The sequence below is a fragment of the Malaclemys terrapin genome (assembly GCF_027887155.1).
Source record: "Malaclemys terrapin pileata isolate rMalTer1 chromosome 20 unlocalized genomic scaffold, rMalTer1.hap1 SUPER_20_unloc_1, whole genome shotgun sequence".
NCBI classification, from domain to species: Eukaryota; Metazoa; Chordata; order Testudines; family Emydidae; genus Malaclemys; species Malaclemys terrapin.
In genome coordinates, this window is record NW_026530188.1 from 1,689,876 (window position 1) to 1,714,418 (window position 24,543).

The 24,543-nt window shown below is 64.6% G+C and overlaps 3 protein-coding genes across 8 annotated transcripts in view; 1 reads left to right on the forward strand and 2 right to left on the reverse strand.

Moving 5' to 3' along the window:
* Nucleotides 1-6,930, reverse strand: part of IMP4 (IMP U3 small nucleolar ribonucleoprotein 4) — an 8,147-nt gene extending 1,217 nt beyond the window's left edge. Inside the window, exons 1-8 of one of the 2 annotated variants that reach the window (XM_054014849.1) lie at nt 6,828-6,930; nt 6,287-6,395; nt 5,559-5,642; nt 3,832-3,941; nt 3,389-3,521; nt 2,968-3,122; nt 2,596-2,690; nt 2,319-2,392 (exon numbers count right to left, since the gene is read on the reverse strand). In XM_054014849.1, the coding sequence (XP_053870824.1) occupies nt 2,319-2,392; nt 2,596-2,690; nt 2,968-3,122; nt 3,389-3,521; nt 3,832-3,941; nt 5,559-5,642; nt 6,287-6,395; nt 6,828-6,830 (763 nt within the window). In that variant the 5' untranslated portion in view covers nt 6,831-6,930. The remainder of the gene's footprint in view (nt 1-2,318; nt 2,393-2,595; nt 2,691-2,967; nt 3,123-3,388; nt 3,522-3,831; nt 3,942-5,558; nt 5,643-6,286; nt 6,396-6,827) is intronic. The other variant, XM_054014850.1, reaches the window with a different exon arrangement.
* Nucleotides 6,931-7,376: 446 nt separating this feature from the next.
* Nucleotides 7,377-13,180, forward strand: CCDC115 (coiled-coil domain containing 115). 2 transcript variants are annotated; one of them, XM_054014904.1, is made up of 6 exons: nt 7,377-7,426; nt 8,289-8,403; nt 8,868-8,971; nt 10,643-10,755; nt 12,176-12,343; nt 12,973-13,180. In XM_054014904.1, exons 2-6 carry the CDS (start codon nt 8,293-8,295, stop codon nt 13,083-13,085), a joined length of 609 nt encoding a protein of 202 aa, XP_053870879.1. In that variant the 5' UTR covers nt 7,377-7,426; nt 8,289-8,292; the 3' UTR covers nt 13,086-13,180. The 2 variants fall into 2 exon arrangements, with proteins under 2 accessions (XP_053870879.1, XP_053870878.1); XM_054014903.1 differs by having other exon boundaries at nt 7,421-7,446.
* A 1,905-nt stretch (nt 13,181-15,085) lies between these two features.
* LOC128829462 (transforming protein RhoA-like) lies at nt 15,086-22,851 on the reverse strand. 4 transcript variants are annotated; one of them, XM_054014906.1, is made up of 5 exons: nt 22,744-22,851; nt 18,943-19,100; nt 17,558-17,678; nt 17,022-17,152; nt 15,086-15,976 (listed from the first exon to the last, which is right to left on the reverse strand). In XM_054014906.1, exons 2-5 carry the CDS (start codon nt 19,096-19,098, stop codon nt 15,803-15,805), a joined length of 582 nt encoding a protein of 193 aa, XP_053870881.1. In that variant the 5' UTR covers nt 19,099-19,100; nt 22,744-22,851; the 3' UTR covers nt 15,086-15,802. The 4 variants fall into 4 exon arrangements, with proteins under 4 accessions (XP_053870881.1, XP_053870882.1, XP_053870883.1 ...); XM_054014907.1 differs by lacking the exon at nt 22,744-22,851 and adding an exon at nt 22,322-22,379; XM_054014908.1 differs by lacking the exon at nt 22,744-22,851 and adding an exon at nt 21,651-21,820.
* Nucleotides 22,852-24,543: the final 1,692 nt, after the last annotated feature.

The following is a 24,543-nucleotide window of genomic DNA, read 5'->3' on the forward strand; positions in this document are numbered from 1 at the left end:
GATCTGCTCCAAGAGGTGAATATAGCTGGACGGTTTGGAAATAGTGACCATAATATAATGAAATGTAACATCCCTGTGGTAGGAAAAACACCAGAACGGCCCAACACTGTAGCATTTAATTTCAGAACAGGGAACCACACAAAAACGAGGAGGTTAGTGACACAGACATTAAAAGGTTCAGCGCCAACAGTGAAATCCCTGCCAGCTGTGTGGAAACTTTTTAAAGACGCCATAACAGAGGCACCACTTAAATGTATCCCCCAACTTTAGTAAGAGAACCAAACCAGAGCCACCGTGGCTAAACAAAGTAAAAGAAGCAGTGAGAGGCCAAAAGGCCTCCTTTAAAAAGCGGAAGTTAAAGCCTAGTGAGGAAAATAGAAAGGAGCATAAATGCTGGCAAATGAAGTGTAGCCAAAGACTCCGAAAGTAACAGCAAATTTGTTTTTAAGTACCTCAGAAGCAGGAAGCTACTAAACCACTGGGGCCACTGGACGATCGAGGTGCTAAAGGAGCACTCAAGGACGATAAGGCCATTGCAGAGAAACGAAATGAATTCTTTGCAGCCGTCTTCACGGCTGAGGACGTGAGGGAGATTCCCAGACCTGAGTCTTTTTAGGTGACAAATCTGAGGAACTGTCCCAGGCTGAGGTGTCATTAGAAGAGGTTTGGGAACAAATTGACAAACTAAACAGTAATACATCACCAGGACCAGATGGCATTCACCCAAGAGTTCTGAAGGACTCCAATGTGAAACTGCAGGACCTAACTATGGTATGTAACCTAGCATTTAAATTAGCTTCAGTACTAAATGATGAGGACAGCTAATGTGAAGGGCTCCAGAGATTATCCCGACAATTACAGGCTGGTAAACCTGATTTCAGTACCAGGCAAACTGGTTGAAACTCTAGTAAAGAACCAAACTATCAGACACAGAGATGAACATAATTTGTTGGGAAAGAGTCAACATGGTTTTAGTAAAGGGAAATCGCGCCTCACCAATCTACTAGAATTCTTTGATGGGTCAACAAGCATGTGGACAAGAGGGATCCAGTGGAGATAGTGTACTTAGATTTTCAGAAAGCTTTTGACAAGGTCCCTCACCAAAGGCTGTTAAGCAAAGTGAGCTGTCACGGGATACGAGGGAAGGTCCCCTCATGGATCGGTAACTGGTTAAAAGGTAGGAATAAATGGTCAGTTTTCAGAATGGAGGGGAGTAAATTGTGTCCTCCCCAGGGGTCTGTTCTGGGTCCAGTCCTATTCAACATATTCATAAACAATCTGGAAAAAGGGGTAAACAGGGAGGTGGCAACGTTTGCAGACGATACAAAACTACTCAAGATAGTTAAGTCAAGAGCAGACTGCAAAGAGTTACAAAGGGACCGAACAAAACTGAGTGACTGGGCAACAAAATGGCAGATGAAATTCAATATTGATAAAGGCAAACTGACGCACATCGGCGAACAGAATCTCAACTACACATACGCAATGATGGGGTCTGAATTAGCTGATACCACTCACGAAAGATCTTGGAGTCACTGTTGAGACGTCTCTGAAAAACATCCACTCAACGCGCAGCGGCAGTCAAAAAAACGAACAGAATGGTGGGAACCGTTAAGAAAGGGGGAAATAAGATAGGAAATATCCTATTGCCTCTATATAAATCCATGATACGCCCACACCGTGAATACTGTGTGCAGATCTGGTCGCCCCATCTCAAAAAAGATAGATTGGAATTGGAAAAGGTTCAGAAAAGGGCAACAAAAATGATCAGGGGTCTGGAACGGCTTCCATATGAGGAGAGATTAATCTTTCAACATGGAAAAAAGACGATTCGGGGGGGCAGGGGGATATGATCGAGGTCTATAAAATCATGACTGATGCAGAGAAAGTAAATCCTGCTCATAACACAAGAACTAGGGGTCACTCAATGAAATGAATAGGCAGCAGGTTTAAAACAAACAAAAGAAAGTATTTCTTCACACAACGCACAATCAACCTGTGGAACTCCTTGCCAGAGGATGTTGTGAAGGCCAAGACTAACAGGGTTCAGAAAAGAACTAGATGATTTAATGGAGGATTGGTCCATCAATGGCTATTAGCCAGGCTGGGCGTGGATGGGGTCCCAGCCTCTGTTTGCCAGGAGCTGGGAATGGGCGACAGGGGATGGATCACTTGATGATTCCCTGTTCTGTTCATTCCCTCTGGGGCACCTCGCACTGGCCATTGTCAGAGGACAGGACACTGGGCTAGATGGACCCTTGGTCTGACCCAGTCTGGCCGTTACGTTCTTATGAGGGGCCCTCAGAGATGTGACTCACGTTTCATCTCGAAGCGCGGTCCCACCTCAGACAGCTCGATGTTTCGGTGGTCCAACTTCTTATAGACGTGATGCCTGCGGTGGGCACAGGAGAAAGAGGTCACCCAGCGTGGACCTGGCTCTCAACCCCCCCCCCCCCCGCCAGCCCCCATTCCCCTCCCAGAGCTGGGAGAGAACCCAGGCATCCTTGCGCCCAGCCATCCCCGTGTGGTGTTATATGTGGCTGTTCCCCAGCTGCCCGCCCCAGAAGTGGCTGCATCCAGGGGCAAGCCTGGCACCTGAAGGAGATGTAATCGTCCTGGTTGGCAAAGGTGATGACCCGCTTGCTGTCCTCCTTGGGCACCGGGAAGAGGTACTTGAGAATGCTGCAGACCTGAGGGGCAGAGACCGAGAAACACTGGGTTGGGGAGAGGAGGGGGGGTGAATTGAGACCCTACAATAACAAGCCAGTCCCCAGATCGTTCTAACGCCCCCCAGGAGACCCTACAATAAACACACCGCGCACAAACATTCCCCAGAGACCCTACACTGTCAAAGCAGTCTCCGCCCACCTCCCCTGGCAGCCCCAGTCCCTAGAAGACCCTACAATAACACAGCCAGCCCGGGCAGTCCCAGAAGACCCAACAAGGACCCCGGCGCCCCTGGCTGACCCGCTGGCCCAGGCGGGAGGTGAAGTTGTGGAAGATCAGGTGGGGGGTGGCCTCGGACATGGTGCCGATGTCGGGGACTTCGTGCCGCATGACCACGTTGCAGAGGGTGAAGAACGCCGTGGGGCCGAAGGGCAGGTGAGAGACGATCAGCCCGTCTGGGGGGAGGGGAGAGGGGGCAGTGGTTAGTGGTGGGGGGACTGGGATGGAGCTGCCCTGCCCGCCCCCCCGGTTCATCCACCCCACAGCTCCCAGCTAAAAGACCCTGCAGCCCCCCCCTCCGCCTTGGGGACCCCCCAGAAATAACAGCGGAGGGGGAACCCCTTCAGAATTCCTGACAGAGGGGAAGCAGCTCCCCCCCCCCCCAAGCAGCCCCAGACAGAGGGGGAGGGGGGAGTCCCCCCAGCACGCCCCCCCGGCTCACCCGGCTGCCCACGGTGTTCATGCAGCACCAGCAGGTCCGTGACGCCGTTGGCCTTGCAGGCCCGGAGCAGGGCCCCCACCTCGTGTCGCCCCCGGTTCATGCGCTGGGCGCCCGGCACCACCAGCTTCATCTCCTGCCGCCGAGAGAGGGGGGGTGGGGGTGAGAAAGACCCTACAATAACAGACCTGCCCCTCCGCCAAACGGCCCGACACCACCACACCCAGCCCCCCCTATGTCAGGAGACCTGATGACAGCCCCTAATGCAGCCCCCCCCCCCTTAGGAGACCCTACAATAACAAAGTCGGCCCTACCCACCAGCCCCAGTCCCAGGGAGGCCCTGCAGAAACAAACCAGTGCCCAGGAGACCCTACAATAACCACGTCAGCCCGCCGAGCAGCACTGCTCCCCGGGAGACCCTACAATAACAAACCCAGGCCCTGTACCTTGGCAAACATCTTGAGGCGGGAGCTGGGGTCGCGCGAGGTTGTGATCATCACTTTGGGGTCCTCCACGCCAGCCCAGCGATACTCGTCGTCCTGCTGTGTCACCAGCCCTGCCGCGGGAGGCAAGGGGTTAATGGCCGGGGGCGTGGCCTCTGGCTGGCCATGCCCCCCCGTTCAGGCCCTGAATTCGGTTAGCCCATTTACACGGAGTTGGGGGGGGCGGGGTTGGGTAATTTTTTAATTCCGCCAGGGAGTGGCGAATTTCTTGCCCCGCGGCCGGTCCCTCAACAGCCCGGTGGGGGAAGTGACAGATTTTATCACAAGCGACTAGCCACCAAGTCTTCTCCCGGCCTCGCTGTGCTCGGGATCCCCATCAAACTCCATCTGGACGGAAATCAGAATCCGATTAAAAACACACAAAAGAGCCCTGGAGGTTTTTCGTTCCCGAAAGAAAACGACTTTAAAACCGGGCCCAGGCAGGTTTGATTTGTGTCTGTAAATCTCCATTTCACCGCCCACCGCCGGGATCCAAAACACGCAGGTCAGCCAAGGAAGAAAAACACGGTGGAGGGAGGCATCCGAACGGGATTTCAGGCTGTTTCCTTTGGGTGGTTGGACGTGTGGTGTTCACCATTTCTCTTTTAACAGTTCAAACGCTTTAACTTTTCGATCATCAGGCTCTGCCATCGTTAAATAATCCCTGTCCGACCCGCCTCACGCCCCAGCAATTTCCACAAGTGAAAACGTAAAGAGAGGATTTTTAAAAGCTTAAAACCCAAAATGAAGATTTAAAGAGACCAAAATCGGGGAGACAAAAAGGAGTAAAAACCATTATTTTGCGCAACTAATTGAAAGAGCTACAAATCAGGGGAAATGTTTACAAAAAAAAAAAAATCACATTCTGCCCAGCCTATTAGAAGGGCTGGATACAGGGAGGTGGGAATTGATTAAAACATGGCTTGGATTTGAAACGCCCGGATTTGAAACGCTTCGGGATTTTAGAGCTAGTAGATCTCGTCCTCTCCCACCGAGGTTTTATTCAGAGATGGGAAGAGGAAACCAAGCATTCCTGATTGTTTTTTTAACCTGGTGCAAAGCTACCATTGATCTGAGCTCGGTGAATAGACGGACGCGGAGCAAACGGGGGGAGAAGGAGGTACCAGGAACGACCCCCCGGTCTGGGGCTTTCTTGCCGGTTAACTATATATGTTTTTAAATATAACGTAACTGACCGTGCCAGATCCAGCCCTGAACAGAAGGGGTCAGAATGTCAGGCGGATTTTTAAAAAGAAAAACGTCAGAAATCAGGTATAAATTTAAAAAAACCGACAACAATCTGTTTTTATCCACACTGGACGTGGGACTCACGGCTCGGCTGGGTGTGACCAGGGCCAGCTCACCCCTCCCACACACACACACCAGATTCTGCTCCACCCATTCCAACAAGTGAGCGGGCCATGATAACGGGTCTATGGGGCTGTCACTCACTGGGGGAAAGGCATCTTGGCTGCAGGGCGGGGGGGGGGGGTGCGGGCTTCATCTGGCCCCACGGGGCCCTGTGAGCCCAAATGGGGGTGGCCCACTCTCATGTTTCAGGGCAGCGGAGAGTCAGGAAGGACACAGGACAATGTTGACCAAGGGTGTTGGGGGAGTGGGGGGGTTCCTCGCCTGAGGGAGGGGAGGCACCAAACTCCCTGAACCTCCCCTCCCCCGGCCCCCAAACTCACCTTCTGCTCCCTGGTCATCAAACTCAATGGACTTCTGAAGCGCCAGAGCCTCCCGGCGCAGCTCCGAGGGCAGCAGCCGATTCTCTGCCGGGGGAGTCAGAGAGTGAGATTCCAGACAACCCCCCTCTCGCAGGTCTCCCCCCTCCCGCTCAAAGTCCCCCACCCCAGTCCTCCTGCCCCAAACCAGCCCCTCCTCCATCCTCCAGGGCACCGAGTCACAACCCTCAGGCCACGGCAGAGCAGGAGAGGGGAGCCCAGGGCTGGGCTGGCAGGGGGCTGCGGGTCAGGAGTGAGGGGCACTGGTTGCGGGGAGAGGAGGGGGCTGCGGGTCGGGAGCGAAGGGCGCCGGGGGCTGCAGGTCGGGAGTGAGGGGCACGGGGGGGGGGGAGGGAGGGGGCTGCAGGTCGGGAGTGAGGGGCACGGGGGGGGGGAGGGAGGGGGCTGCAGGTCGGGAGTGAGGGGCACGGGGGGGAGGGAGGGGGCTGCGGGTCGGGAGTGAGGGGCACGGGGGGGAGGGGAAAGAGGGAGTTGTGGGTCGGGAGGGAGGGGTACGCGGGGGGGGAGGGGAAAGAGGGAGCTGTGGGTCGGGAGGGAGGGGCAGGGGGGAAGAGGGAGGGGCTGCAGGTCGGGAGGGAGGGGCACCGCGGGGAGGGAGGGGGAGAGGGAGGGGCACCGCGGGGGGGGGAGGGGGAGAGGGAGGGGCACCGCGGGGGGGGGGGGTCCGTTACCCTCCAGCGCCCGCCTGAGTTGCTCCTTCTTGGTCTCGGTGGCGCGGGTCCGGTCCTCCTGCGCCCGCCGGTGCAGATACTCCCGGCGCTGCCGGGCCTCGCGGCGCAGCTGGGCGGCACACGGGGGGGAGTTAACACAGAGCCCGGGGGGGGGGGGGCGCAGGGAGTTTCCCCCTCCCGCCCCACATGCCGACCCTACCACAACAGCGCCAGGCCTCGCCCCGCTCCCCGGGGGCCCCGCGCAGACAGAGGCGACCCTACAATAACAAAGCCCGAGAGTCCCAGCACCAATCGCCCACAAGCCCCAAGGGGGGGAGCTGCTCCCCCAACCCCCTCCCGCACCCAGGAGACCCTACAATAACCAGCCCAGGACCCCCCCCCGCCCCCCGGGGGTGCCCGCCTCTGCCCCGCCCCGCAGGCCCCCCTACAGTCACTAACCCAGCTCCCTATTGCCCCCCTCCCCCAGGGAACAGGGTACCAGCCCCCGGGCCCCTCCCCCTCTCAGGCGACCCTACAATAACAAACCCAATTCGCCCCCTACCATGCTGGCAACTCCCGGCGATCCGCAGCTCTGTCCCCACAGCACGTGGGCGACCCGGCCGCCCAACACCAGGGCCTCTCATTGGCCCAGGCTGCCCGGCCTATCAGAGAGCGGGATGCTCAACTGGGCCAGGGCGATGTTTTGCCCCTCACAAAGATGGCGGCCCATGGTGGGGAGAGAGTCACGTGGTACAGTGCCCCCTCCCCCCGTTGCCCCTCACAAAGATGGCGGCCCATTCTGGGGAGAGAGTCACGTGGTGCAGTCCGTCTCCCCCCCCCCCGTTGCCCCTCGCAAAGATGGCGGCCGAAGGGGACGGGGCAGGTTTACCCTTTACAAACATGGCGGCGAGACGGGACGGCGCCGCGCTTGCCCTTAACCAATATGGCCGCCGCTTCGTTTTCGCATGGGGGAAACAGCTCTGTCCAATCAGCGGCTTCTCCCGGCCTTCTCTGGAGGGTGATTGGAGCGTCTCGCCCAAGCCCTTAGCTCTGATTGGAGAACATTGGGGAGGCTCCGCCCCACTGGGAAGCCGGGATTGGCTGGTTTCCAAGGTCATGTGCTCGGGCGGGGGGGGAACAGCCGGGATCGCTTGGTCCGGGGTAGGTGCTGGAGGAGCCAGGTGGGGGCGCGCCTGGGGGGAAGGGCCGAGGGGGGGGCGGTGCCAGGGGGAGGGACCGAGGGGGGGTCAGTGGGGGGCGGTGCCAGGGGAAGGGCCTGAGGGGGGGCGGTGCCAGGGGGCAGGTATTGGGGGGCAGGTGGTGGGGGCGAAGGGCCTGAGGGGGGGTCAATGGGGGTCTGGATCCAGGGGACAGGTGGCGGGGGGCGGTGCCAGGGGGGCAGGTGGTGGGGGAAGGGCCTGAGGGGGGTCAGTGGGGGGGTGGATCCAGGCGAAGGGCCCGAGGGGGGGCGGTGCCAGGGGGCAGGTATTGGGGGGGCAGGTGGCGGGGGCGAAGGGCCCGAGGGGGGGCGGTGCCAGGGGGCAGGTATTGGGGGGGCAGGTGGCGGGGGCGAAGGGCCCGAGGGGGGGCGGTGCCAGGGGGCAGGTATTGGGGGGGCAGGTGGCGGGGGCGAAGGGCCCGAGGGGGGGCGGTGCCAGGGGGCAGGTATTGGGGGGGCAGGTGGCGGGGGCGAAGGGCCCGAGGGGGGGCGGTGCCAGGGGGCAGGTATTGGGGGGGCAGGTGGCGGGGGCGAAGGGCCCGAGGGGGGGCGGTGCCAGGGGGCAGGTATTGGGGGGGCAGGTGGCGGGGGCGAAGGGCCTGAGGGGGGGCGGTGCCAGGGGGCAGGTATTGGGGGGGCAGGTGGCGGGGGCGAAGAGCCTGAGGGGGGGCGGTGCCAGGGGGCAGGTATTGGGGGGGCAGGTGGCGGAGGCGAAGGGCCTGAGGGGGGGCGGTGCCAGGGGGCAGGTATTGGGGGGGCGGATCCCCGGCCCGAGGCTCCGGTTCTGACCCGGTTCTGCCCCAGGCCGATGGCCGAGCTGGCGCTGCGCCGGGAGCTGGACGAGCGGCTGCTCCACCTGCTGGGGGCGCTGGAGACGTTGCAGGGCAAGAGGGACGAATTCAACAGCTGCGTGGAGCAGGTGGAGCGGGAGGGGAATTGGATGGGCCCCCCCTACTTACACCTCGGGCCCCCCCTACTGCCCCGGCCCCCCATCTTGCCTCCCCAGGCCCCACTTACTGCCCCCAGCCCCCCTTCTTACCCCTCGGGCCCCCCCTACTGCCCCCAGACCCCTTCTTGCCCCCCAGCTCCTCTACTGCCCCCGGCCCCCCCATTCTTACCCCTCAGGCCCCCCCTACTGCCCCCAGGCCTCACTTCCCTCCCCCCAGGGCCCCCCCACCGCCCCTGGGGTCCCCCTTTCCCACACTGCTCACCTTCTGAACACCCACCGTGCTCCCCAGGCCCCCTCCTGCACCCACTGGCCTGGCCAAGCTGCAGCCCCGTCAGCCTGGGGGTGGGGTGGGGTCTCTGGGGCAGTGCAGCCCCTTTGGGGAGTGTCCCCCCCCCCAGCAGCCTCTGACACCCCCCTTGTGTCCCTCCATGCAGGGCTGGTTCTCGCTCTCTAAGTCCCGCTTCGCCATGGGCTGCAAGTCGGTCTCTGCCCTGCAGTACGGGGCCCACATGGAGCCGCTGGTCCGGGTGTGCGCCAGGTAAGAGCAGGGGGCTGCGGGTCGGGAGGGAGGGGCACCGGCAGGGCTTGGGGTGGGGCAGGACCGGGTGAACAGGGGGCTGCGGGTTGGGAGTGAGGGGCACCGGCAGGGATGGGGGGAGCCCAGGACCGGGTAAGCAGGGGGCTGTGGGTCGGGAGTGAGGGGCACCGGCAGGGCTGCAGGGGAGCCCAGGGCCGGGTGAGCAGGGGGCTGTGGGTCGGGAGTGAGGGGCACCGGCAGGGCTGCAGGGGAGCCCAGGGCCGGGCGAGAGGGGGCTGTGGGTTGGGAGTGAGGGGCACCGGCAGGGCTGGGGAGAGCCCAGGGCCGGTCGAGAGGGGGCTGTGGGTCGGGAGTGAGGGGCACCGGCAGGGCTGGGGAGAGCCCAGGGCCGGGCGAGAGGGGGCTGTGGGTTGGGAGTGAGGGGCACCGGCAGGGCTGGGGAGAGCCCAGGGCCGGGCGAGAGAGGGCTGTGGGTCGAGAGGGGGCTGTGGGTCGGGAGGGAGGGGCACCGGCAGGGCTGGGGAGAGCCCAGGGCCGGGCGAGAGGGGGCTGTGGGTCGAGAGGGGGCTGTGGGTCGGGAGGGAGGGGCACCGGCAGGGCTGGGGGGAGCCCAGGGCCGGGCTAGCAGGGGCTGTGGGTTGGGAGTGAGGGGCACCGGCAGGGCTGGGGAGAGCCCAGGGTCGGGCGAGAGGGGGCTGTGGGTCAGGAGTGAGGGGCACCGGCAGGGCTGGGGAGAGCCCAGGGCCGGGCTACCAGGGGCTGTGGGTCGGGAGTGAGGGGCACCGGCAGGGCTGGGGAGAGCCCAGGGCCGGGCGAGAGGGGGCTGTGGGTCGGGAGTGAGGGGCACCTGCAGGGCTGGGGAGAGCCCAGGGCCGGGCTGGCAGGGGCTGTGGGTCAGGAGTGAGGGGCACCGGCAGGGCTGGGGAGAGCCCAGGGCCGGGCGACAGGGGGCTGTGGGTCGGGAGTGAGGGGCACCGGCAGGGCTGGGGAGAGCCCAGGGTCGGGCGAGAGGGGGCTGTGGGTCAGGAGTGAGGGGCACCGGCAGGGCTGGGGAGAGCCCAGGGCCGGGCGAGAGGGGGCTGTGGGTCGGGAGTGAGGGGCACCGGCAGGGCTGCAGGGGAGCCCAGGGCCGGGCGAGAGGGGGCTGTGGGTCAGGAGCAAGGGGCACCGGCAGACTTGGCCTCCTGACTAGAGCCTTGTGTAAATCCCGCTTTCACGCTGGGCACGGAAATGGTGAAACCCCCCCAACGATCTGTAATTCACGGAACGAGACTCCTCGAATCGTGGGGCTGGAAGGGACCCCAGGAGGTCACCGGGTCCGGCCCCCTACGCGGAGGCAGGACCTACTCACCCCAGACCAGCCCTGACCGAGGTTTCTCCAACCTGGTCTTAAAACCCTCCAGTGGGGTCCCACAGCCCCCGTGGGCGCCGGTTCCGGAGCTGAACGACCGGGCGAGCTTGAAATATCTCCCAATATCGAACCTCCGTCCCCCTGACTGCGGCTTCGGGCCTTTACGTCTCGTCCTGCCCTCAGCGGACATGGGGAACAACTGACCCCCAGCCTGGAACGGCTCTGACGGGGGTGCCTCATCCGCGCCAGGCTGTGAATGACCTGCAGGGGGGCTCCCCAGCCCGAGAGAGGGGGTCAATGGTGTGGTTTATTCCTTCCAGCGAGGGGGAGAGCGGGCAGGTCGCCTTCCAGGTGATCCCAGGAGACGGGGACCCGTCCGCAGAGGCTGCTGAGGGGTCACCGGCCGTGGAGGAAATCGGGCCCCAAGACCAAGGTGAATTAATGGACAAAGAACTTCAGCGGGAGCCCAGGGCTGGGCTAGCAGGGGCTGCGGGTCGGGAGTGAGGGGCACCGACAGAGCTGGGGGGGGTCAGGGCTGGGCTAGCAGGGGCTGCGGGTCGGGAGTGAGGGGCACCGGCAGGGCTGGGGGGCAGGGCTGGGCTGGCAGGGGGCTGCAGGTCAGGAGTGAGGGGCACTGGCAGGGCCAGGCTAGGAGGGGGCTGCGGGTCGGGAGTGAGGGGCACCGGCAGGGCTGGGGGGGGTCAGGGCTGGGCTAGCAGGGGGCTGCGGGTCGGGAGTGAGGGGGGCTGGGAGGGGGTCAGGGCTGGGCTAGCAGGGGCTGCGGGTCGGGAGTGAGGGGCACCGGCAGAGCTGGGGGGCAGGGCGGGGCTAGCAGGGGCTGCGGGTCGGAGTGAGGGGCACCGTCAGAGCTGGGCTAGGAGGGGGCTGCGGGTCGGGAGTGAGGGGCACCGGCAGGGCAGGGCTAAGAGGGGGCTGCGGGTCGGGAGTGAGGGGCACCGGCAGGGCTGGGGGGGGTCAGGGCTGGGCTAGCAGGGGCTGCGGGTCGGGAGTGAGGGGGGCTGGGAGGGGGTCAGGGCTGGGCTAGCAGGGGCTGCGGGTCGGAGTGAGGGGCACCGGCAGGGCTGGGGGGCAGGTCTGGGCTAGCAGGGGCTGCGGGTCGGGAGTGAATGGCACCGGCAGGGCCAGGCTAGGAGGGGGCTGCGGGTCGGGAGTGAGGGGCACCGGCAGGGCAGGGCTAGGAGGGGGCTGCGGGTCGGGAGTGAGGGGCACCGACAGAGCTGGGGGGGCAGGGGCTGCGGGTCGGGAGTGAGGGGCACCGGCAGGGCAGGGCTAGGAGGGGGCTGCGGGTCGGGAGTGAGGGGCACCGGCAGAGCTGGGGGGGCAGGGGCTGCGGGTCGGGAGTGAGGGGCACCGGCAGGGCAGGGCTAAGAGGGGGCTGCGGGTCCGGAGTGAGGGGCACCGGCAGGGCAGGGCTAGGAGGGGGCTGCGGGTCGGGAGTGAGGGGCACCGGCAGAGCTGGGGGGGCAGGGGCTGCGGGTCGGGAGTGAGGGGCACCGGCAGGGCAGGGCTAAGAGGGGGCTGCGGGTCTGGAGTGAGGGGCACCGGCAGGGCAGGGCTAGGAGGGGGCTGCGGGTCGGGAGTGAGGGGCACCGGCAGAGCTGGGGGGGCAGGGGCTGCGGGTCGGGAGTGAGGGGCACCGGCAGGGCAGGGCTAAGAGGGGGCTGCGGGTCCGGAGTGAGGGGCACCGGCAGGGCAGGGCTAGGAGGGGGCTGCGGGTCCGGAGTGAGGGGCACCGGCAGGGCAGGGCTAGGAGGGGGCTGCGGGTCCGGAGTGAGGGGCGCAGCAGAGCTGCGGGGGGGTTGTGAGACACCTTTTGGTGAATGTCTCCCCAGTCTTGCGGCAGCGAAAGGGCCCAGGGAAAACTGCGGATCCTGGCCCCCCCGTGGAGGCAGCCCCCGAACCCGATTCCCAGAAGGGGGCCTCGTCCCGGGACCCACTGACCTGGTTCGGGATCCTGGTGCCCCAGAGCCTCCGGCAGGCTCAGAGCAGCTTCAAAGAGGGTAAGTCCAGGGCGCCCCCTGGAGGGGACAGGCCCTGGGCCCCGGGCCCCATTCCCTGCCCCCTTGAGCCTGCCAGTCCCTGCCCTGGGGCCGATGGGACCTGGCGCCCCCTGGAGGGGACAGGCCCTGGGCCCCATTCCCTGCCCCTGAGTCAGCCAGTCCCTGCCCCATTTCCCGCCCCCCTGAGCCAGCCAGTCCCTGCCCTGGGGCCGATGGGAGCCGGCACCCCCCAGAGGGGACAGGCCCCTGCCCCATTCCCTGCCCCCCTGAGCCAGCCAGTCCCCGCCCTGGGGCCGATGGGAGCCGGCGCCCCCCAGAGGGAACAGGCCCCTGCCCCATTCCCTGCCCCCCTGAGCCAGCCAGTCCCCGCCCTGGGGCCGATGGGAGCCGGCGCCCCCCAGAGGGAACAGGCCCCTGCCCCATTCCCTGCCCCCCTGAGCCAGCCAGTCCCTGCCCTGGGGCCGATGGGAGCCGGCGCCCCCCAGAGGGAACAGGCCCCTGCCCCATTCCCCGTCCCCTGAGCCAGCCAGTCCCTGCCCTGGGGCCGATGGGAGCCAGCGCCCCCTGGAGGGGGCAGGTCCCATTCCCCCCCCTCCAGCCCCCCTCTCCTGACCCCCGTCTCTGCGCAGGGATTCTCCTGGCCGGGGAGATCGCCAGCCTACAGAGCGACATCGAGGCCACGCGGGCGCAGTATCGGGCGCTGCTGGAGAGAAAGCGCCAGCTGCTGGCCAGAGAGGGGTAGCGCAGCCAAGGCCCCCCCTCGGCTTTCACCCCCGCCCCCCCCCAAGCTGGGTGTATTGTAGCCACCGCCCAGGTCAATAAACTGGGATCGCTGCTCTGGTGTGTCCGTCCGTCCATCCCTGCCGGAGGGTCTGGCCCTGCTCTGTGTCCCCTGCCCCACTGCGCTGTGGGGTCCGTGGAAGCCCCTGCTGCGTGGAGTGCTCGTCCCGTGGGGTGGGGTGGAGTGGGGGGCTCGGAGATGTCCAGGCCTTGGAAATGTTAAAGAGAAAATCTGCCTCTCCCCTGGGCACGAACCAGCCTCCTGCCCCCGCAGCCGCCGTGGGGCCCGGTGGGGACTGGGCCACCCTGAACTGGCCCGGAGAAAGGACACCACAGGCTCTGGGAGGGGAGTGATGTCTAGTGGTTAGAGCGAGGGGGCGGGGAGGTCTGGGAGCCCGGACTCCCGGGTTCTCTCCTCGGCTCTGAGATGGCTGTGGGGTCTTGGGGGGGGCGGGAGCAGGGCCAGGACTCCTGGGTTCTGGCTGGTTTGTGATCTCCGCTCAGCCCCTGTTCCAGGCAGATTTGCCCTGTGTCTCCAATGGGGTCAGGGCTGGCTTTTGAGCCTGCTCCGGAGTGACTCTGGATTAGCAGGGCTGCCTGGGAGCATGTGTGCTCCCTGCTACGAGGGGCTATGGGGAGGGGCCTGTCCCTTGGGGGTGGGAGGGGTTAATGGTGCAGTACCCTCCTTCCCCAGTGGGTGGCGCTGCGGCGGCCCCTACCGGGGCCCAGGCCGGAGCCGCAGCAGCCCTGTCCCACGTGGTCTAGCGCTCAGGAGTCCTGGTTTTCACCCAGGCGCCCCGGGTTCGACTCCCGGTGTGGGAAGCAGCCGCCTCTTTCCTTGGTGAGGCGCATTTATCCTGGTACCTCCTATGGAGCTGCCCGGGGGACGCTTCAATCTGTGAGTGCAGCCCTAGAGACCCCGTTCCCCCCTCCCACTGAATCTGGGAGCCAGGACTCCTGGGTTCCCTCTCCAGTTCTGGGGAGTGGGCACAGGCTGCTGTGCTGGAGCCAGGAGAGGACTCCCAGGGGCCTTCTGCCCCTTCCCCCCATGTCCAGAGTTTGGGGGTCAGGCTGGCTGGGGGAGGATGGAAAGTGGCACAACCCCCCATGTGGCTCCTTGGGGTGGGGCCTGGCAGCACCCAGACAACCAGCCCCCAGCCACAGCAGCCATCCCCCCCTTCAGGGTTTGCTCCCTGGGACAGTGCTGGGGGCTCACAGGGAGTCACCCCCCAGCCCTGCTGCACTGGGGGAATCTCTGGGGGTCAGCCCTGGGGTGTAGGAAGGGAATTGACCTCCACCGCATTGTCCAGGCCTGGCCCTGCCAGGGATGGGGGTGACTCCGCAGTGCCAACTCCCCGCCCCCGCGTTAATTGCTCATCACTACAGGCCTTCACTGCATGCCAGGGCCAGGCAGGTACTGCTCCCGTGAGCCCGGCCCCAGCTCCGCCCCAGAGCTGGGTGCATTTCAGCACCAGCCGAGCCCCAGCTAGGCTGTGTTATGGGGTGCCAAGCCACTGCTGCCCGGGCCCAGAAGTGGCCACAATACCCAGCACACTCCCTCCAGAACCCCTCACCCGGACAGCACCTGACACAGGCGCCAGGGCCGTGCTGCCACCCCCCAGAGCAGGAACCTGCAGCACACGAACCTTCCCCACCCCCGGGCAGCAGCCTGCTCCCTCAGGCCAGGGGCCACTGGGGGGCCTCTGCCCCAGGGAACAGGAGATGAAGGGGATGGGGGGCAGCTCAGCGGGCAGGTTGTTGAGGTGACTGGAGAGTTGCGCCCCCCCCTCCCCCCCCCCAGCTGGTGGCAGGGGGTAGAACTGATTCAGGCTGGCGTGACCCCAGCACGGCCCAGGGGGGCAGAGCTGGCTGGGGAGGGGATCAGGATGAGATATGGGGGAGCCCAGGGCTGTGATGGGAGAGGAACCGCACCAGCCACAAACAGCCAGAGCCCCCCCCCAATACTAAACATTGCTACAAATTTATTACAGAGCTGTTCGTCTTTCAAGTACAGTTGAAAAGTAACGACCACCGTCCCCGGGGAGCACAGAGCGGCCTGGTGCCCGCAGCGCCCCACCTGTGGCACTTGCTAGGGCGGAGGGCCCGGGACCCGCGGGGGGGTGGGGGGAGCCAGGTGCCCTCCACGGGCAAAGCGGCCCACAACGCCTCTGCATAAAAATATAGAGTTCTCTGGGGGGGCCCCCGCTTGGCAAGAGATAAATAGGAGGAGGAAGAAATCTGTACAGCAGGGGGCAGCGCCCACTCCCCCGCCCCAGGGGCACTGTGCTGTGAGCCGCCCTCCCACAGCCCAGGAGAGGCACAGGAGACAGCTGAGCCCCTCGGCAGGGCGCTGTGGGTCACAAGGGGCAGGGCAGCCCCATGATGTCAGGCTCCCATTGAGGGGGGACTGGGAGGGCTGGGGCACAGCCACCAGGAGGCAGTGGAGCTGCCATGGGGCAGCCCCGCCCCCCCCAAACCATTCAGGGAGAGAGGCTGGGGGCCTCCCCATGGCTGGGATTGAGGGGGGGCTGTGCCACGAATCACCCCACACAGCTGTGGCAGCCAGAGGAGATGGGCGGCTCTACCCAAGAAGCCGTGGGGCTGTGATGAGGGGCCCTGAGCTCCCGCCCCCTCCCCCAAGCAGGGGGTCAGAGGGAGGGCCTGGTGGGAGCAGGGGGGTTACAGCAGTTGGCAGTGGGGCTTCTTTTGCCCGCGCTTGGCCTGCAGGGCAGCCCGCGTGGCCATCTCAAACACCTCGCGCACCCCGTCCTTTGTCTTGGCCGAGCACTCCAGGTACCCGAAGGCGCTGATCCGTCCGGCCATGTCCCGGCCCTCCTCCGGCTTCACCGGCTCCTGCAGGGGCAGGAACAGCCGTCAGCCCCGAGGGGCTCCCTGATCCCAGGGGGCAGTGGGGGCTGGGAGCCAGGACTCCTGCCAGGGGTGGGGGAGGGGGGTCTGGCCAGTAAGAGCAGGGCTGGGAGCCCAGTACAGCCAGCCCAAGCAGCAGCACTGTCCCAGGGTCTGAAGGGTTAATCAGGTAGGCATCAATCTCAGGAGGCACTTTTCTTCAGGGCGGGGGCAGCCCCAGGGTCCCCAGGATAGAGAGCAGGAGGGAGGGGGCAGATGCTCTCCTTCGGGGCGGGGGCAGCCCCAGGGTCCCCAGGACAGACAGTGGCGGGGGACGCGCTCTCCTTCGGGGTGGGGGCAGCCCCAGGGTCCCCAGGACAGACAGCAGGGGGGGACGCGCTCTCCTTCGGGGCGGGGGCAGCCCCAGGGTCCCCAGGACAGACAGCGGGGGGGACGGGGGACGCGCTCTCCTTCGGGGCAGGGGCAGCCCCAGGGTCCCCAGGACAGACAGCGGGGGGGACGGGGGACGCGCTCTCCTTCGGGGCAGGGGCAGCCCCAGGGTCCCCAGGACAGACAGTGGGGGGGATGGGGGACGCGCTCTCCTTCGGGGCAGGGGCAGCCCCAGGGTCCCCAGGACAGACAGCGGCGGGAGGGGGGGGGACGTGCTCTCCTTCAGGGCGGGGGCAGCCCCAGGGTCCCCAGGACAGACAGCGGGGGGGACGTGCTCTCCTTTGGGGCGGGGGCAGCCCCAGGGTCCCCAGGACAGACAGCGGGGGGGACGTGCTCTCCTTTGGGGCGGGGGCAGCCCCAGGGTCCCCAGGACAGACAGCGGGGGACGGGGGACGCACTCTCCTTCGGGGCGGGGGCAGCCCCAGGGTCCCCAGGACAGACAGCGGGGGGGACGTGCTCTCCTTTGGGGCGGGGGCAGCCCCAGGGTCCCCAGGGCAGACAGCGGGGGACGGGGGACGCGCTCTCCTTCGGGGCAGGGGCAGCCCCAGGGTCCCCAGGACAGACAGCGGGGGACGCGCTCTCCTTCGGGGCGCGGGCTCACCTGCTTCATCTTGGCCAGCTCCCGGCGCGTGTGCTCGTCATTGCGCAGATCCTTCTTGTTGCCGACCAGGATGATGGGGACGTTGGGACAGAAATGCTTCACCTCCGGGGTCCATTTCTCCGGGATGTTTTCTGCACAGGGGCGGGATCAGCATCAGGCTCCCAGACCAGGCCCTGCCCAGCTCCCCCTGCCTGCGCTGGCAGCCTGGACCCCTGGGCTCTACCCCGGCCCTGGGAAGGGAGCGGGGCCTAATGGTCTAGAGCAGGGGGGCTGGGGACCAGGACTCCTGGGTTCTCTCCCATGTGCTGGGAAGGGAGTGGGGGCTAGTGGTTAGAGCAGGACCCAATACCACCAGCCTCTTGGCCAGACATGCCAGCTCAGGGCCTGTAGCAAACTCGGAAGTGGCTGTGTGACCTGGCCACTGCAAGGGGCTGAGCCACAGTTCACCTGGGCACCCTCTGCCCGGCACTGAGATCCGGGCTGTGGCTGCGGCCACACAGTGACGGGGGACCTAGGTGGATGTCCCCAGCGCTCACCCAAGCTGTCAGGGCTGTCGATGGAGAAGCACATGAGGATGACGTCCGTGTCAGGGTAGGACAGGGGTCTCAGGCGGTCGTAGTCCTCCTGGCCAGCCGTGTCCCACAGCGCAAGCTCCACCTGCGTGAGACAAGGGTGGCAATGGACAGCCGCCCACCTTGGGTTCCAGTTCCCACTGGAAAGTCACTGGCTTGGAGGTGGCCAGACCCCGTCACGGGTCCTGAGCCAACTGCTCCTCTCCCCACTCTCGGGCACCCTGCTTTGTCTCAGTCCTCCAGCCATCACCACACAGGGCCGGAGGTCCAGACAGGGCCTGGGCTGCAGATGCCGGCAATCCACCACCATCATGAGAAGGGGGAGGGATCGCTCAGTGGCCTGCTAAACCCAGGGTTGTAATCTTTGAGGGGGCCACTTAGGGATTGGGGCAAAAATCAGTACTTGGTCCTGCTAGCGAAGGCAGGGGGCTGGACTCAGGGACCTTTCAGGGGTCCCTTCCAGCTCTGAGATACTGAGATTCAGCACCTGCCGGCCTGTTCTCTCGGGGGCGTGACAACGCTACCCAGCCCCAGCCAGCCCTCCCCCCCCCAAGCAAAGTGCTGTTTGTTCAGAACAAAAGTGAGCCGGAGAGACCAGATCTTGCCACAGCTCAGACATTGGGCTGTCCCGGCATCTCCCAGCTGGGGACCCCACCAGGGGCGGAGTACTCCCCAGGCCTCCCCCCAGGTCAGACACTCCATGCACCTCAAGCTCTGGGGGCCAATCACTAGCCAGCCCATTGAGATACACACGGATATCAAAGGCCACTGCTCCAGTCTAACTACTGTGTCCACAGCGCCTCTCACGATGCCACGCTTCATAAGCGCCACATCTGTCCCAGCCCTGAGCAGGCTGCTGGGTAGAGGGCCAGGCTCCAGTAACAGCTGGGGTGTGGTAAGGATACGGTATCTCCCTACCTGCAGCGAGGCTCCCAGGGAGGGCAACAAGTGGCCTGCCCAGAGACGAAGGCCCCCGTGTACCACCTCAGCGTTGGCCGTTTGTTCAGACCCTGACTGTCCCATTCAGCACCACTCCCCGCTGCGGTCCCTCCCCCTCCCCATCGATATCAGTGAGCAGGCAGGGAAGGGCGGTGGATATTCAGAGTTAACCGCAGCACTTAAAGGCAGCGCATCAAAGCAGGACGGTTCTCCCCCAGCACAGTCACTTCCTGTTAACTCTTGAGGGTGCAGTTTCCCCCAGCCAGAGGCCAGGAGAGCAGGGTGCCATCTGTCCCTCATCCAAAGCTAGTCTAACCCCCCCCCCCCTCAGGACAGACCCCAAGCTCTCCTCCCTGTGGCGAGAGGCCAAGGTTAACGATCCCACTCCAGCCAGTGTGGTGCCACAGTACCTGTTTGCTGTCCACCTCGATGTCAGCCACGTAGTTCTCGAAGACAGTGGGGACATAGACCTCCGGGAACTGATCCTTGCTGAAGACTATGAGGAGGCAGGTCTTGCCACAGGCGCCATCTCCCACGATGACCAGTTTCTTCCGTATGGCAGCCATCTCTGGCCCAGGAGAGAGGGGGAAGGCCCGTCACAGGGGTGCTAAGGCGGGCAAGCTAGAGCCCAGCCTGCTGGAGGCAGAGTCCATGAAGGGGAACCTGCTGGCAGGCACAAGGCCCGGATGTCCCCCAGGAACACCAGCACTGACAGCTGGAACAAGGAAGCCGGTGCCATGTGGGGCATGTGAACTAGCCCAGGGGAAATGCTAGAGGGAGTGATCAGGGGAAGAGAACCAAGCTATGCTTCTCAATTTCCCTGTGCAGACAAGCCCAGAGCCCCCCCACTCATACCCAGACTTTCCCGCTTCAGTCAAGCCTCTGCCCTTCCCCTCCGCTGGCAATCCCAGAGCACGAGCCAGACTAGATTCCAGGCTCCGCAGGGATGACCAGAGCCCCAGCTCACAGAGCAAAGCTGGCTTGTATGGGCAGCTGGAGGCTGGGAATCCAGGTCTGGGTTCCACCCCTGCCTCTGCCATGCTCCGCGTGACCCTGAGCCAGCCACCAGGACCCAAAGGAAGCTGGCACCTAGCCCCATTTTAGGCAGCTGAGGATCCTTGCCCTGTTGTCTCAGTTTCTCCAATTCCTCCTCTACCCTTTAGTTAAGCTGTCAGCTACCTGGGGTGGGGGCCTGTGGCAGAATAAGGCCCCCCTCCCACCCTGACCTGCTGGGGCCTGTGCAGTGCAGCCATGAGACAGTGAAGGGGAGGTCAGGGATAGAACTCCAGAGACCCGAGGTCTATTCCTGCCGGCCACAGGGTGACCACTCGGGCTCTGTGCCGGAGTTTCCCCATCTATAGACACGGGAGACTCCCTGGCAAAGCCCTTTGGGGTCTGCTGATGAACAGCACTAGGTACTGCAGTGACTACTGAATTACATTGTTCTGCCAGCAAGTTGGTAATTTCTGTCCCACTCACCCTGCAGCGGCTGGAGTTAAGCGTCCCCAGCGTCAGGCTGCAGCACAGAGAGACCCAGCGCCAGAGCAAAGCTGTATGCCACCCTGGCTCGCCGAGTCCTGGCAGTAGGGATTGAGGGCCGAGTCTGCTCTGCTGGGGCCAAGGTCCTAGCCACTTTGCTCAGCTGGGCGGCTGGCTTCCTAAGGCCATCAAACGCTCAAACCCTGCCCTTGTGTGTTTCTAAGAGGGGAGGGGCCCAGCAGCCGGGTGATTCACCACTTTGGCCACTGGGCTGCAACAGGAAGTTTCAGAGGCAGGCGAGTTACACCCAAATGTGGCGCGTGAAGCGGCATTCCCAGGATCACCCGCCCGCACTTGGAAAAAGTTAGACAAGCTGTTTCCAGCAGCCATGGAATTAACCAACCTGCTGCCTACGTGCACTGCCCCGCTGACACTGACCGCTCCGAGGGGGTGTGTGTGTGTGGGGGGAGCTGGGCTTTCAGGACTTGAGATCCGGACACAGGAACATGAGAACAGTCATACTACGTCAGACCAACGGTCCAGTGAGCCCAGTCCCTGCCTCCTACCCTCCAGGAACTTCTCTTGTGCTTTTTTGAACCCAGTGTTCACAACATCCCCGGCAGCGAGTCCCCCAGGGTGAAGTGCTTCCTTCTGTCTGCTTCAAACCTGTTGCCTACATTCAAGGTAAACCCTCTGCCACAGGGGCAGGTCTGAACAGGGGCACCACCAGGGGACCTTTGCTACATGCATTAAGCTGAGCTAGCAGGGAGCAAGTCCTGTCAACAGCTGGTAAATCCCAAACAAAAGAGATTCAGGTTTCTAGGCCTCAGTGGGGAGGAGACTGGGCAATTTTTACAGGGCAGAAGGAGCTGTAAAAGCATCAAGACCAACAGAGCTTAAAGCCTCACCATATCTGAGCACACGCACCTCATTGTACAAGGAGGGAAACCGAGGCACGGGAGGCACAAAGGAGTTAGCAGCAGAGCTGGGATCAGAACCCAGGTCCTAGGCTCCTACCCCAACCCCGATCTACTCCTAGTCTGGGATCACCCAGCAGTACACCACAGTCCAGGGCACAAATGCTAGATCACCACAGCACAGGTCATCTCAAGAGGTCAATTCGCCCCCAAACCCGGCTAGAGCAGCCGGTCACTAGACTCGACAGCGGGAGAACCGTGAACCGGGGGGGGGGGGGGCAGTTTGAGCTGCCCAGAGAACAGAGCTGAGCACGGCTGTGCGGCACTTCAGCTCTGGATCGGTACCGGAGGAGAAGGCTGACAGAGCACAGAGGTTTCTGAAGGCCGATGGTTCTGAGGTTTGGTAACTCATGGGTCAGAGGGGGCAGCGGTGCAGCCGTGGGGGTTCGGCGCCCATCCTGGAGGGGCAATCAGCGAAGGGCAACACAAACAGGTGTATAACCAGAAGGGGGCTCCCCCAGGAGCATTTCCCACCTCTCCCCTTGGCACAAGAGCAGCCTTTTTGTGCACACCAGGAAGTGAAGGGCAGGAGGGTGAGGCTACAGGGGCTAAAGGAGAGAGCCTAGGTGTGAACTGACAGCCAGAGGGGGTCGAGACATCCCCTCAGATTCACCAAGGATGGACCTGCCTACCCCAGGGCAGCCTTCCCCTGGGCCAGCTACCTCGAGGGGCCTGCTCGGGAGCGGCTCCAACAGCAGCTGCAGGTGGGTGTCCGGGTACACTGTGTCCGCGCGGCTACCCCGGGTTATGACAAGGCCCCACCCCAGACACCAGAGAGAACGATCACATGACTGGATCTTCCACACAACCCAGAGGCCAGCGCCTGCCCCCGCCCCACAGGCCCCAGGAGACAGTCTGTGCCCTAGACTCGGGAACTGGGGGTCCCCCAGCGCCCTGGCCAGCCAGGACGGGAAAGATTCTTCCCCACGCCCTGGACTGGAGAACCAGGGGAGAGAGGCCTGCTCCCCAGCCCCCCCCTTCCATACACACCCAGCCCCCCCCCTTCCATACACACCCAGCCCCCCCAACAAATCAACCCCCCACCACACACACACCCAGCCCCCTCGGCCTCACCAGCACAGAACCAAACATCCTTCCCCCCCCCACACCTCTGCCCCAGGCAACGGCTTGCCCCCCCCCCCGGCAGCAACTCACCCACAGGCTCCCCCCAGTCCCTCCATGTACCCCCCCCAAAAATTACACCCCCCCGGCCCAGCGTCCCCCCGACCCCCCCCTCCATGTACCCCCCCCGCCCAGCGCCCCCCCGGGCCAGCGCCCTCCCGCCCCAGCCAAGCCCCCGCCCCTCCCCTCCCCTCCCCCACGCAGAGCTCACCCCCGCCACAGCCTCTGCCACATGGACCCGCCCCCCCCCGGCCCGGAAGGGAGGTGGCTCGCGCCCGCTCTCCCAACCCCCTCGGCCGCGCATGCGCAGCGAAGCTTCCAGACCGCACCCAGGATTCTCTCTCCCCCCCCCACACACCCACCCCCGGCGCCGCGCGCTGACCCCTCCCAGGCCACGCCTCCTCCCGCGGCTTCCAACCAATCAGCTGCCGCTTCCTCCCGCAAGCCGCGCGACCCCGGGGCGCGTGACCCTCCCCCACCACACGCACCCACTCACCCAACACCAGCCGCCCGCGAGCGGCGCATGCGCAGAACGACTCCCACCCCCCTCAACCGTCGGCCCGCTCCCCAGCGCCCCGTTGGGCGCGGCGGCGCGGTTCCCGCCCGCCCTGACCCGCACCGGGCCCCACTCACCGCCGGGCTCTCTCGGCCACCTCCGTTGCCGGCTAAGCCGCCGCCCGGACGCTCTAACCACCTCCTCAACCTAGCCCCGCCCACCCGGCGCGACGGACACCCCGCGCCAACCAATAGCAGACGCTTTAAGTACCCGCATGCGCCAATCCCCAGCGGCGGGCAGGGCTGCCACATCTCGAAGCCCCGCCCATTCCGTGATGGGCAAGCGAGTCCAACCAATGGAAACCAAGAGCTCCCAAGATCCAGCCAATCCCCGCGGAGGGCGGGGCTGGAGGAAGCTTTCGGCCCCCGCCTCTTTTGATTGACAACCGCGGCCTCCCAATCACACCACACGACGTAACCTGCCGAATTATGCCCCGCCCACATTCTGAGAAACGGCGTAGAGGACCAATAAGGGTGTGCCATTTTAGAGTTAACCCAATCATCATTAGAGGGTGGAGCAATAAACCCACAAGCCCCTCCTCAGAGGCTGATTGACTGGCGAAGACGCCAATGAGACAGGTTTAGGCCAGCAAGCCATCCAACGGCTGTCGGAGGGCAGGGTTGAAGGTCCCGCCAAGGCATGAGACGTCCCGCGAACCGGCCAAGGGGCGGGCGGGAGGCATCTTCCTCGCCAATCCCGCTGCAGGGCGGGGCTCCCGCCGCTCAAAGTAGCGCCACTCACTTTGACGGACAGCACAAAGCAACCAATGGGGACACCGGCCCGCCCAATGGCAGCCCCCGCCCCACGCCTGACCCCGCCCACAGGCCGGCACCCTCCGAGCCCCGCCCAGGCCCGCGACTGACACGTGGAGCGGGCCAATGGCCGCGCTTCCCGCCTCTTCGGGACACGGTCACTCTCATGTCGACGGGCTCCATGGAAACGAGGCCCCGCCCCCCCAATGTCCCCTAACACTCCTCCCCCAGCACCCCGCTTCAGGAGCCCCTCCCCCCAGGAACTCCTCAGCCCCACCCCCCCTCCAGCCCCAGGAACCCCCCCCCAGGCACTGACCCCACTGAGGCTAGGCAGCAGAGAGGAAACTGAGGCACTGCCCCCCCCCCAGGGTTTTGCATAGATCTGGGCCCAGTGCACTGCAGGGGTGGGGTACAAGCGAGCCCCGCTGCGCAGAGAGCTACCCCAGCGCCCCCCCGGCCGGCTGCTGGGGCCGGGCTAGCGGAGGGGAGGGCTCCCCGGCCAATGAGGAGATGGCAGAGTGGCGGGCCCCTGCCAGCCTCCAGGGGAATGACACAGCCACACGGGGGGGGGGGGGGGGGCTGAGATTAGCCCAAGGCCAGGGCTCCTCCCACTACACAGGCCCTGGGAGCTGGGGAACTCATTGCCACATGATTCCTCACAGCAGCGGATGGAGAGGGGAGGGCAGAGGGGTGGGAGACAGAAGCTCAGGCCACCATCCCACCCTAGCAGCAGGATGGGTGAGGGCCATAGATGGGCCCAGGCAGGATGTGGGCGGGGGGGGGGGGGGGAAGTCAGCCGCCCCCCAGGAAAGCGCCCAACCAGGCTGGGCAGCTCAGAGGGATCGACCAGCCCCCAAGGGCCCCCGGTAGATAAACCACCTGAAGAAAGAGGCTGGCCCCTGTCAGACTGTTGCCCACCCTGGGAACAGAGCTGTAATCTGGGCTAGCCCTGAAGGGGGGAGGCAAGGGAGCACCCTCCCCTGACCCTCTCCCTTCAGCCCATTTGCCCCCCACGCAGTGCCTGGGGCCTGGCCTCCTGTTGCAGGGGGGCAGCTGCCAAATGCCAGGGGGCAGTGATCCCCCCACCCCCCATGTCCCACCAATGACCAGACGTGGGGGCGCCGG